We start from the raw sequence: 12961 nt of genomic DNA, 5'->3' as shown, positions 1-12961 counted from the left end.
ACTGTAGGCGCAGAGTCTTAGGCAAAACACGAACTTGCGGGAAACGTAGCAGGTACTTTTTGAGAGACACTTGCAAACGATGAGGTTGTTCGTTTGTTTTTCCACTGCTCTTCTGCAAATTTTAGCTTTGGAGCATGCATCCATTGAAACAACCAGCGACCCCTTCCCAGATGACATTCTGATGCCGTACAAGGATTATTACAAAACGAAGAGAACACACAGACATGTTCGTGAATGCCAACGTATTTTATATGGTAATAGAACACACGAGACGCTTAAGATTCTGAGCCGCATAAAACCGGGTCAACCTTTCGTCCAGGTGAAGAATTTTTATCACAGATACACAAGAAATAATGTGGAAACGGACGTTGTCGGTCACGTTGTTTCTATAGAAGATCCTTTCCGGACATTTTCGGTTCTTGAACCGAGGGAAGTCGGGGGTTGTAGCGATCCTTACAAACGAGCTACTGTAGCAGAATCTGCGAAACAGCGAAAATGCTGGGTAGCTACAAATGCAGGTTTTTTTAAAACTAAGGACGGCAAGTGTTATGGAAATGTTTTCAGTGATGGAAGAAAAGTCCAGGATTCTGGTGGAGTGCAAAATGCAAATTTCGGTATTCGCAGAGATGGTTCTATACTTGTGGGGTATTTATCCGAGGAGATGGTTGATGACAAAGAAAATCCCTTTGTGCAGCTCGTATCTGGTGTGATTTGGATACTGAGAAATGGCATGGTGTACATAAATGAAAGCAAAACTGCGGAATGTCGCGACACTGAGGAAACGGGTTCTATGGACTTGTTTGCCGATGTTATGTCCGCAAGAACAGCGTTGGGACACGACATAGAAGGAAGGGTTATGATTGTTCAGATTGATGGAAAGACAAATCACAGAGGGCAAGTGTTAAACTTCGTTGCTTGATCTTATCTTTGCTGATCATTTGCCTATTAGAAGATGGAGATTTTTTTTCAGGAAGTCTGTTGTCACATATCACATGACTTGAGAGTTCGCATTCCTCTGATCCATTTCCATGGAGCTGTAACTATTCTTCGCCACTTATGAGATTGTTTTTATTCTTTACTGACTGCCATTTGCTTTTGTGTTAGAAGGATTTTTGTACCTTTGACCTTGTTAAGAGCAGAATGTTGAATATTAATGTAATTGTGCTACTTGATACAACAAACACAGCTGTTTCAAGGCATAGTTAGGCTTATTTTTGCCTGAGGTCTGTTTTTGGAACTTTTGTAGAGGATAGCAAAGGAGGGATCCTGATCCTGTTAAATGTATGAATGCGAGATAAATTCATTTGATCTGTCATAAATTTAAATGAAAAATTTCAAATCTTTCTCCTTGTTTCCAAGGTTTCAGGGAAATCTTAAGGTTTTCATGAAATAAAAGAAAAAATTCACAGGACATGTACTGCATATTCCTGGAGGCAAATCATGCCTCATGCTGGGCCCAGTTGTCCAAAGGGTGGATAATGCTATCCAATAGATAATGCTATCCAATGCTATCTGGTGGATAAGTTTTACCAAAATATACTGTGCTATCCATGGGATAGCGCAGTACGTTATCCTTTATCCAGTGGATAGTTTATCCACCCTTCAAACTACCTGAGCCTAATCTATAAATTTACAAATCATGCTCACCTTTCCGTAAAATTCTCACATCATGTATTAGTTTTGGCCTTAAGCATGAACACATTTAAACCCTTTGCTACCTCCTCTGGGGATGCAGAGTTCAGTGTCCTTTCCCAGAGAGCAGCTTGTAACCAAGCCTATGTAGAAGTATGTCATCAAAATGCATTTCTTTGTGTTCTTTTATCATTTTGTTTCTCTACTATGTTATTGTTTTGTGATAAGTGATCAATAAGACCTACAACTTGAAGTATGTTAGAACAATAGTGCAGTTTAACATGTTGACTTATGGATTAATGTGAACAGGAGCTAATGATGTGTTTGGTTCAATTAGGATTGATCTGTACAGCTTTGCTAGTCTTTTATTGAAACTTGGTCTGGTGAATGCAATAAACCTTGACGGTGGAGGCTCAGCTACAATGGTAGTGAATAACACACTGGTAAACTACCCTTCAGATGAATGGTGAGTCTGTTACTCTGTTTTTTGATTTGGGAGCACAAATCAGATGTATTTTTAGGGCAATAATTTGTGTTTCCCAAAATTTTTTGCTTTTTTTATTTCTTTCTTACAAATGGAATTCATAAATTCTTTGTAGAAGTAATTTGTTGGTGTTGACACTGTATAGTTTTACAAAATAATATGTATATTGTAATTTGAAATTATTTTTAATTAGTTCAGTTAATTTTCCTAATTTGATTTGAAGTGTTCTTTGTTCAAGGAAATCTAAGATAATTAATACCAATCAACATATTTTGAAACCATTCAATCTAAATTCCATGCTTACCTACAACATAACAGAAGTGTTTGATTCTTTTTATAAGAAGCACATTCTTTTTTTTTTTTTTTTTTTTTTTTTTGGTGCAAGGAGGGAGTGGGGACATTATGTTTTGGTCTTTATTGTAGTTCAATTTTATTCATACTTCAAATTATTTCAAACCCAAAAGAAGATCGAGTACAAAATGAAACCACAGATGATATCTGGATTTTCTCCTCAACCTGAGTATACCCAAAATTTTTAAATCAGGAAAATTAAAGAACCGAGCACCCATATACTCGCCCATCCCAAAATTATTTCATTGTCTTCAAACAGGTTTAAAAATTTTCTTTTTTTTACTTAAACTCTAGTGGTCTTTTCACATGCTCCAGAAAGGTATCAACAGTTGTGTGTGCACACGAGCCTGACTGCATACCTAAGGATTGTAATGGCCATGGACAGTGTGTGATGGGGGAGTGTCTTTGCGACAGTCATTGGACTGGAGGTTCATGCAATGTATTAAAATGCAGACAACATAACTGTTCTTCAAATGGAAATTGCACTACTGAAGGTGAGATCACAGGCCTTGTTTGCCTGAAAGAATATCAGTGATACACATCAATGCAGTGACACACTCATCACATTTTGCCACATTTTGGCATCACATGTGATTTATTTGTATACTAAACAAACGCTCAGTAACTTGGAATATATTTGTTAAAGGTAATTTTTTTTTGGGGGGGGGGTGGGGACTGGACTGATATTTTACATGATATTTGACTGAGGAACAATTGAGCAAACAGGAATAAATCAGTGTGTTGTTTTTTTTCACAGATGGTTGCTCATGTTTTCCTGGTTGGAAAGGAGAGAAATGTAATGAAGGTTGGTATAAGGGATCAGAAAAAGAACTAAAGGAGGAATTGAAAGAAAATTTTTTTTAATGCAGTCTTTGTTAAACAAAGACATCTTAGTTTGAGCTTCATAATATCTATTCTCCTAACAGTCTTCAATACCTTTAAGTTATTTCTTTTGATTTTTTTGCTCAGACTGAAGATTTTGTCTCAATCAAAGTTGAAACAATACACCATAGTTAACCTTTTCTTTTTTTCTTGTAACCTTTTTGCTTAAAAATGTATTACTATTGTAAGGAGAAAGTTGATTTTAGTCATTACTGAGAGTGAAATGAGTAAGCCACATGTTGACCAACATATAGGCTCAAACTTTTTCCTAATACAATTAAGAGTGCTAATTTGATTGAAAGAATATATATTTTCATTCTTTTTCAATCCTGATACTATACCCTGATACTTCTGTTTAGTTCCATTTATTTTTAAACCTGAAATAGTGAGTAGGTAATGCCAAGAAAGACTGCAGTAATATTTTCAAATTTTTTTGTGGCAGTTTTTATATAATATTCCCACCTTGTAACAGGTTGTGCATCGGGATTCTTTGGATTGAACTGCAGTAGAGAATGCCTATGTCAAAATGGTGGAACATGTGACCCAGTCGATGGTCACTGTACCTGTACCCTTGGGTGGATGGGAACATTCTGTCAGCAGCGTAAGTGCTTTCCTGTCAGATGCTGATTTTGCAAAGAGAGGCATGGACCTGGATATTTTTACATGTACCTACATGTGTGAAATAATGCGAAACCATTCTAAAAGTTCTGTAGCCTCTAGCTATGAAACTGGAAATGTAGAGAGAGAAAGATAACTAGCAGCATTCAGTCTAGAGTGCCTAAACGCTTAAAAGTAACTCAAAAGTCAGAGAGCAATCAAACATTTCTTTGCTTGCAATCAAGCATTAAACTTATTTACATTTTTAATGTGCTTTAATTTGAGAGAATACATACATAAATGAATAAACAAGTTGAAATACTTGTAACAAAGCTTTAAAACAAGAAAATAATGATTAAAATGTAGGTATGTGGACATCCCTGTTTAATCTACAGCTAAACCTCTTAGCATTCTGATTTGCACTGATTGAGACTATTTGAATAAACCTGAATAAATGCTAATTAAAAATGCTTCCTCTTTAAACTTGAACCACTCTTTGACTATTTCTAAGGACTAAATAACCCAACTTTTGAGTGCTTGTTATCTTATAAAGGAAAAGTGTCAACTTTGCCTAAAGTTTTGATAAAACTCTTGCATAAATTTTTTGATCAAAATAAAATTTTGAAAACAATAAATAAAATGTTTTAATATAAAGCAGAGTGCAATGAATTGAATGTCTTTTTCAAGGCTATAACCAAAATGACATATCCTCCAGTAACCCTTTAACTCTCATGAGTGACCAAAAGAGAATTTCTCCTTACAGTGTCAATACAATATCAAGCAGACAAGTGATGAGAATAAAGAAAAATAGCAGTTAGGGGATTTTAGTTGACCCAATCCCAAATTCTCCAAATTAACATGATAAGAATTGTATGGTAGATAGTAAGGAGAATTACAAATGAGATCTTGGGAGTAAAGAGTTAAGTGTCTAAAAGCTTTGTTACAGAAGTTCCACATCCTGCAATAATTCTGACCTCAAAAGATCCAAAACTATCATCTCTGAAGAAATGAATTGTTCTATATAAAACACAGCTTGTTCAACAAATTAAAACCATGGGTGAAATCAAAATCATTAAACTATAACGTAGTGTAAAATTAATTATGGAATCAATTTAATCATAGATTAGCGTTAGCTTGCGCTTCAGATCATTGTCTGTATAACACACAATGCAACTCTTAACATCTTGTGACCATGGTTATTACTTTCAATAACAATTTTATTAGTGTTACATTATAGCTATGTCATTCTTAAGGTCATTCACTTCCATTTAATCACAGTTTTTAATAAATTACTTTATAGTCAAGTGAACAGTGTTGTGGGCATAGATAAATTGTCATAATCATGCAAAATTGACCAAAGATCAGCCATTATTTTGATAATAGATTACGAGTACCAGAATGATGTTATTTCTGCATAATTCACCACTGTAATCTCTCAAATGATGTTTCAGGCTGTTTTCATGGTAGTTATGGACAGAATTGTATGAAGATTTGCAAGTGCCCTGATACATGTGATTGTGATCCAGTAACTGGAGAGTGCTCTTCTGCAAGCAACCATAGTATGCTAAATTCTACTCAAAGATGTAAGTTTGATCCTTTCAAAGAGATCTAGGGGATGCACTTACATTATTCTTACTAAGGCAACAATAATTTTCCCAGTCAGTTTTGAGATGGATCTTTAACCCTCTAACTCCCATGATCTAATTGTCAATTCTCCCTTCCAGCTACTAAATATTTCCCTTGAAGTTAGTTACAACTTCTACCTGATAAGTTTGAGTATTCTCATTACCTTTTTGCTGGATAAGGAATGGATATTATAGAGAGAAGTTAGTTGTTAATCACCTCTGGTAATTAAAGGGTTAAGGCAAAAAACCTTGTCTTCAGTACATACTGAAATGCTCGAGAGTTTCTATAATCCCAACCTGAGTAGTTAGCACATTAACTCTTTCACTCCTAAGAGTAAACAATAGGCAATATCTCTTACATGTTCAATGAGGAGGTTGTCAACTAGGAGATTCATTTGACAAACTACAAGTTCTCAGAACAAGAATCCAGAGGATTGTATACAGACAAAGCAGAAAATTTAAATTTAAATCCTAGGAATGAAAAGGTCCCGGCTGCCATGAACCAAGTTCAACAGACCTTTGAAATTTCTCGTAATTGATAAATTATGGTGGAGGTGCTGTAAGGCATGAGCAGCCTTTTTTGTAACACCTAAGGGGTTATTACTAAAGGTGTGTCTGCGGTATTAAAAATTAAGGAAAATAAACCGTGTTTGAAACCACAGACTACTGGTAAGCTATACTGAGTCAAATTAATAAATTTTTATGTTATAGGGCTGCATTGTGAATTGGATTTGAAGATGAAGGGAGTTTCAACAAAGGAAACTGTGCTGCAATCAAATACTGAAAAGGGTGCAATTACAGAAGAGGAATTCAGGTAAAAGCCAAGAAACTATGTTTTTTTTTTAATTTACATGACAACAAAGCCTAAGACAAGCTTCCTCTCTTTATATATTACACATTAAGAAACCAGTTTTTTTGATATTTCTAACATTCTCTGAGAATTTTTAGAAAGATTTTCTGGGTAAATTTGTGTCATGACTTTCCTTTCTTAAATATTTTATCATCAGTAAGCTTTGATTTTTGTATTGCCATTAATAGTTATTCCTCCTACTGTTAAAGTATGATTCTGTGTCCAGCTTTTGCATCCTTGAGGTTTTTAAGTTCAGGAAACCAGACTCAGAAATCTAACAAGAACTTCTGTACAGTCTATAGTTTATTCCATTGCGTAGAACTCTTCCATGAGTGTTGATTTCATTGTTTCTTTTTTCAGTAAGTTCTTTGTATGGTTTGTGGCAGTGATCAGTCTCTGTGCCGTCAGCTTATTAGCCAACCTATTTCTGATATATCTGGCCTGTAATCAAGCTACAAAGAAAGCTGTCAGTTTTAATGGCAACAGAAAACATGAGCGTCTGCATCTGTTCAATGATGATGATGATGACGAAGATGCCTTGTAATATACTGTTGATGATTTAAACTAGCTCATTTGACATGGAGATAGAGGAAAGGAGACTGTTAAGCTATTTTTTCACAGACTTCCCTTCCAAAATAGAAGATGAAAATTAAAGTTTATGTGATATTGAACTACACTGGAAATTTTTACCAGCACCCTCTGTAAACCTTTTACCAGTTTGTAACAATTTTTGTGGGGTGTATGGGTTGGACCAAATATCTTGAAAATAAGTAGTAAATGATTTGCACTGACTGGAGATTTTTTGATGCACCATTTTGAATGTTTTTTTCCTTGTGGTTTTAAAAAGCATTTTAAAAAAACTTTCCTAGGCCAGAGGTGGTAATAGAAGTGACAAGTGAGTGAAGAGGGAGGCTACACCTCATCCTCACTCACTGGTCTAATTTGTCATTTTGATACCAGTTCCATGCATTTTCAGTCTCACCAGTCCAATGGCCATTGAAACTCTCAATCATAAAAATTTTGCAGTCACTCACTTGAAATTATGCTTGTTGTACAGGCTAAATGTTATATAGAGATGGTTTTAGTAAAGAAAGATAAAAAATAAAAGTTGTAAGATAGTGATAAGTACAATGATATTTTTATTTAAGTATTGAGTTTTCTGATAATGAAAACTCTTGAACTAAGGTACTGTGTGGAAGACTTTTTGAGGCCTTCTACACCTTTTGTAGCCTGATGTAAAAGAAAGTTTTTATCTCATTCTAAAATTTTACAATTTTTTGGGGAAGAAAAGTTTCCTCTCTTATTTCTAGTTCAAAGGAGGAGAAATTTAGATTTTAATAAATAAATTATTAGTGTCATTAATTAGATTGAAATTAGTAAGTTTAAGGTTACATAAAATTGTTTAGTTAAGATTACAATGTAACAACAGATTGACTTATTCTAAGTTTGTTTTTATTTATATTGTTTGTCAAACCTGATGTAGAAAGTAAGGTTACTTGCAATAAATTAACTTTATAATCAAGGAATAATTGATACTCACTTACTGCCGCAGTGCAAAACACACGAATCAGAGGATATTTATATTTATTTAAAAGTAGACATTTGATTATGTGAGAGTTCTAAGTTTTGTAATAAACATGCAAACATGATCAGCATTTATAAACTATGGTTGGCCACAACTTTCAAGAGAAAGGATGCCCTCAAAGAATTGCATGAAGAGTTGTAATTGAGGAGTGATATGCATTCACTTCTTTTTCTTATAGAATTATTTTGTAACCCTTTGATGCCCATGTAGTAAAGAGTCACTGACAATTCGTGGTGAATCTTTGATCAGGGAAATGATGTCAGGTCTGTCTACATTTACAGAAGTGGAAGAACAAGAAAAGGGGAAAGTGCTGCTTGGTAATCAAATTTAATTATCTAAGGCGGGTAAGGGAGAGGGGAGAGGTAGAATTTTTATCTCGCACCTCTTTGATGTGGGGCCAGTCCTTGGAATTACTGCCAGGCAATACTCAAATGACCCAGATTGACTGTTCACTTGTACCTTCACAAGCTTTTGGATGGGTCTAGAAACTGCAAGTTTTTTCCCAAGAATCCAAAGCATTAAATCAGACCTGGGCTTGAACCTGGACCTCACTGTGCAGCCACTGTAACCCTGTCCACAGTATTTCGCAAAATTAATAAATCTTGGCTTTCTGCTAAATATAGGTTTGAGTTATGATATTTGGATGTTAACCGGGCTTAATTTGATAGAGTATTGTATCTGGTTAGTTCATGATGCAAGAGAACACCTCAAAATAGGAAATTGTCATTAGCCCAAAAAAGGAACAGCTTTAGCCTGGGAAAAGACCTTTATTGGCACTGTGGCCCTAACAGTGCCAATAAAGACTAATGCAACTGTTCTTAAAGAGAGCCAGCTTGCTCACTGGGATTTCAGGATAACCCTTGGAAACAAACTTCCACTAAACTGCTGAACAATAATTTGTGGTACTCACTCTTCCTTTTTTATCGTGATAGCAGGTTTTACAGATCAACCTTATGACTATTAAGGAGCTATCAAATTAAGATGTTAATAGTTAGATAAAAGACAAAAGGAGAAAGAAAAAAATCTGACTTTCCCATTTAGAATTGAAGCATAGATTGTCCACCAGCCAAAGGCAACTCACAGAGTATGCATCTGGCATACTGCTGGGCTCCGCTGTTTGTCAAAAGCATTGTGTGTAAATAGAAAAAGAAAGGTGGCTAGCTCTTAGCTTGTTCATGGATTGACCATAAATATCATTTGATTAGCACAAAAGTCTAAGACAAGAAAAACATGTGGGTGCCCCATCAGGAACTGATCCCAAAAACTGCACATTTCCTGCACTGCTGCTCTGCCACTGGTGGTATACTAGTGGTTTTGTCCCATGTCAGCCTGAGTTGAAAAGGTTTGTTTTACAAAGTTATATCTGAATCAGCCTAACTTCAACTCCTTGTTTCAGCCAATAACTTACGTGATCAAATACGTAAACAAAGTGCACTTTATAAAAGCCACAATGACAACTTATCAAGCCAACGTCTTATCTCAGGTAACCTGGCCCCAAGCTCTAAACAATTAAGTTCCACATTGTCCCTAAATATATTTATTCAATACAATAAGTTAAATATAAGGTGTAAAAAAGTATTACAAATGTTACAGAGATAACTTGAAGAGATAAAGGGAACTGAAAATTAACACGAACTATTTTTTCTTTGTCTTATGGTAGTCAAAAAAAATTTCTTGTCTATATTGTGGTCACATTTGACTAGTCAATATAATCATTTTATCTCGTGCATGTGTTCTTTTCATATGACTTTCTATCCTAAATAACAACGTCAAATTCTATAATTGTCCCTTGTGAGTAATATTTCTATTTTCTTATTCAGTCAGTTACACCAGTATAAATCGTTGTTAAATGTCATTCTGTATGACACTGTAGGTATTTCTTTTACAAACAGAGGATTTAACTTTGAGGCACTTGAAGTCGCATATTATTCCTCAGAAATAAAACCAGTCTGTCCATGAGTTGTTGTCGAACCATCAATCCAGGACCGCCACTCAGGAAGGCCATAAGAGCTAGGTAATCGTCGATCGCCAAGTTTTCGAGGATTTCTTTAACACTGTCGTAAAGAAGTTGCCTGTCGTGAGCGTTCATGTCTTTGATCACTTGGGAAGCAGGCTTGAAATCTCCCGAAGTGCCATAGGCTAATGCTCCGCCAACAGCGCCTCCAACGAGCAACCCAGCCGGTCCACCAAGAAGTCCTCCAACAGTCGTAGTAATTCCTGCGATAACACCGCCATAAGCAGCACCTCTGAAGGTTACTTTAAGTTCATCTTCATCGGCCAGAATGGCCATAACACGCTGCAAATCAGTCACGGAAACCGGCATGTCGACTGAAGGAAAGCGAAAGTACTCACAACAAGGAAACAAAACGAAAGATCAGTTCCGGTACACGGCTGGGACTTTCCCCATTGTTGTTAGCCTCATTTCTATGTTTGAGTAGACATGAGGTCATCAGGTGTCTAATTATAGCAATAGGTATGCAACGCGTGCAATATAACAATAAAAAAATATCTACTAAGTCACCTCTAATACGTAAATAGTATACAGAAAATCCTTTATCGAGCTCAAAGTTAAGGAGAAAGGAGTAAAATAATTATGTCGAGTAGCAAGTTCTTTAATTTTTCTTCGCGTGAATCCTTCGCACGCCGTTATAACCGGCGCCTGTGCCAAGTTATCAAATTACTTCAGCTGCAATGGATGAATATATTAACCTCCACATTAGTTAGTACTGATTACTAGCCCTCAGTCACTTATTCTAAGGTTTACACGTCTATAATTAAACTTAAAAAAGGCCATTTCTTGAATGAGAACATTATCTATAGAAAAAGTTGATGGATTGCATGTATCTTCGGTTCCAGATTAAACATGTTAAAAGCGTCGTTTGTGCGAGAATAATAAGACTTCATTGACATGTTTGATTTTGTCCAGATACATCTATCAACACAGCCAGTTTGGAAGATTGCGAACGTTCGAGAGATGCAGACCTCTTGTGATTAGACCAGAACCCAGATGATTTCTTGTGCATTTTAGATATTCATTTTGCAAAAAGAAAAAAGAAACTTAGTCATCTATCTAATTAGACTATTTATTTTTTAATTTAGTGATTTATTTTTTTTTAAGTGAATGAAGAATCGAGGGTGACGCAGAGGGCGAGAATGAGCTCCTTCATTGACCACGTGACTTGCGTCCGCTGGCCTGAGAGATCAATCCCGTCACCCCTCTTCCACCCCCTCCCACCTCCCCCCTCCCCCCCCCCGAGAAAAAAGGTAATAAAAAACGGAAGAAAGTAAAAAAAGAAACAGAAAAATGACAGGTTTTCCGCTAGCTGAATTTTCGCGAGTTTGTCCATTTACGAGAGTGCAAGCTAAGTGAAACTGACTCGTCTTCCTTGCTAATATGTTTCGCTCGAGTAAAAATCACTCAGAATCACGGTCAAACAAGATACACTTTCCTGATATTTTTACATCAATATATATTGTTATTTCAATAAAAGTATATTTTCATTGAAATCGCATTGTTCTGTTATCAGTTTGTAAAATTCATAAAATGTGATCAATGGGTTAAAACTCGCCATGGCAATGGTAAATTTTTGCCAAAAATGTTTCTTATTTGAATAAAAGCTACCCTCAAAACTACAACCTGACGGGAAATAAAGACGATAAATTGAACAAGAATCATTCAAGTATACTAAAGAACAAAGCATCACAGTTTTTTTTAGATGAAAAAGTCTTAAACTGTTTTATGTCGTGAAAACAAGAATAACTTCCATCATTTTATCATGCACGGTTATTTGCATATGTTTGCGCGGCTCTGTAGAAAATCTAGTATCAATGCGTATTTCAAAACTTTCCTAAACAATAGAGCAAAATGGAAATAGTGATAGACAATAAATTACTGGAAAATTTTTACTGTTATCCTTGCCAGTTTTGTGAAATTTTCCACATGGTTTTCAGGTTTCCTGTTTTTCTGAATTCAATTGAACCTTTCCAATTTCAACCACGTTCTTGTTTTATTGACGACAAGCTCCTTTCCTTCATTCTCTTCATTCATTCGATCACATTGAGCCTCAGTTCTACCTTCAAATAGCACAACAGCACATCCAAAAATCGTCGTTTCAGATCGGGGTCGGTGGCAACTTTAGCGTTCAGGGCAACAAAGTTTTGAACATGGCTATCTTCTATAAGGTAATTCATATACGCAAACATCGCTTGCCTCTGTTCTTTGTCCATATCCATCAAGTATTGGTCTAATGGTATTGTGGTCGATTTTCCTTTCCAAGCAGCTAGTGATCCGCCGACTAGGCCTCCCACAACAACACCAAAAGGTCCACCACAGACACCGCCAACAGTGGCTCCAATGCCTGTCAGAAATCCTCCTTTCAGGCGCTGGCTATTTGTGATCTGATAATTCCTTTCGCCCGCGATCAGGGCCAAAAGACCCACAAGGTCTTCGGGTGTTACAGGCATCTTGAATTTATGGTGGAGGTACAGTAAAATTGAAAAACAAACTTGGATAAGAGATTGGAAAATGCGTATAGGGAACTTAATATTACCGATGACCTTTCCCTTGCGAACTGATTATGGACAATAACAACACACGCTTGATGGGATACTCTTCAATCACGTGATTAACACCGTTTTTTCCTTCACCAATATTCCTTATTTGGTAATACTTGTTAAACGAGCCTGAAATTATCAACCGAAATACTGTTTTATTTCCATTTAAGGTCACCATTCCCAGGGAGATACCCCAGGCTGTGGACCAAGAAGAGAGAATGACCTCATATTCATTTGGCGGCGCTTCCCAATACCTTAAGCGAAATAAAAGTGTCCCCCCACCGCCCTCCGGGAAATTCTTCGTAACGTAGTGACAGAAGAGGAAATCCCGGATGAAAAAAATTAGATCCTACAACAACGACTGTGCATGTTCTCAACCTCGCCTCCAAAAAACTGAAGAT

At 36.1% G+C, this 12961-nt stretch overlaps 3 protein-coding genes across 3 annotated transcripts; 1 reads left to right on the top strand and 2 right to left on the bottom strand.

Moving 5' to 3' along the window:
* The first annotated feature begins 1 nt into the window (after position 1).
* Positions 2–8070, top strand: LOC131794155 (N-acetylglucosamine-1-phosphodiester alpha-N-acetylglucosaminidase-like). Its single transcript, XM_059111678.2, has 8 exons — positions 2–894; positions 1970–2098; positions 2762–2961; positions 3225–3272; positions 3822–3950; positions 5398–5529; positions 6283–6385; positions 6782–8070. The coding sequence occupies exons 1-8, from the start codon at positions 80–82 to the stop codon at positions 6963–6965; spliced, it is 1740 nt and encodes a 579-aa protein (XP_058967661.2). The 5' UTR covers positions 2–79; the 3' UTR covers positions 6966–8070.
* Positions 8071–9527: 1457 nt separating this feature from the next.
* Positions 9528–10423, bottom strand: LOC131794312 (protein C19orf12 homolog). The gene has a single exon (XM_059111828.2). It carries the CDS (start codon positions 10327–10329, stop codon positions 9904–9906), a length of 426 nt encoding a protein of 141 aa, XP_058967811.2. The 5' UTR covers positions 10330–10423; the 3' UTR covers positions 9528–9903.
* An 865-nt stretch (positions 10424–11288) lies between these two features.
* LOC131794363 (protein C19orf12-like) lies at positions 11289–12579 on the bottom strand. Its single transcript, XM_059111891.2, has one exon. It carries the CDS (start codon positions 12468–12470, stop codon positions 12051–12053), a length of 420 nt encoding a protein of 139 aa, XP_058967874.1. The 5' UTR covers positions 12471–12579; the 3' UTR covers positions 11289–12050.
* Positions 12580–12961: the final 382 nt, after the last annotated feature.

Source organism: Pocillopora verrucosa, chromosome 3, assembly GCF_036669915.1.
Source record: "Pocillopora verrucosa isolate sample1 chromosome 3, ASM3666991v2, whole genome shotgun sequence".
In the NCBI taxonomy this organism is placed as follows: domain Eukaryota; kingdom Metazoa; phylum Cnidaria; class Anthozoa; order Scleractinia; family Pocilloporidae; genus Pocillopora; species Pocillopora verrucosa.
This window is presented reverse-complemented; position numbering and strand designations above follow the sequence as displayed.

Bases quoted from the DNA above. Each gene is read 5' to 3' on its own strand.
- LOC131794312 (XM_059111828.2), bottom strand. From the start codon at position 10,329: ATGCCGGTTTCCGTGACTGATTTGCAGCGTGTTATGGCCATTCTGGCC.
- LOC131794155 (XM_059111678.2), top strand. From the start codon at position 80: ATGAGGTTGTTCGTTTGTTTTTCCACTGCTCTTCTGCAAATTTTAGCT. The intron at 2,099-2,761 runs GTGAGTCTGTTA...CTTAAACTCTAG, and splicing joins AACTACCCTTCAGATGAATG to TGGTCTTTTCACATGCTCCA. The intron at 3,273-3,821 runs GTTGGTATAAGG...ACCTTGTAACAG, and splicing joins AGGAGAGAAATGTAATGAAG to GTTGTGCATCGGGATTCTTT.
- LOC131794363 (XM_059111891.2), bottom strand. From the start codon at position 12,470: ATGCCTGTAACACCCGAAGACCTTGTGGGTCTTTTGGCCCTGATCGCG.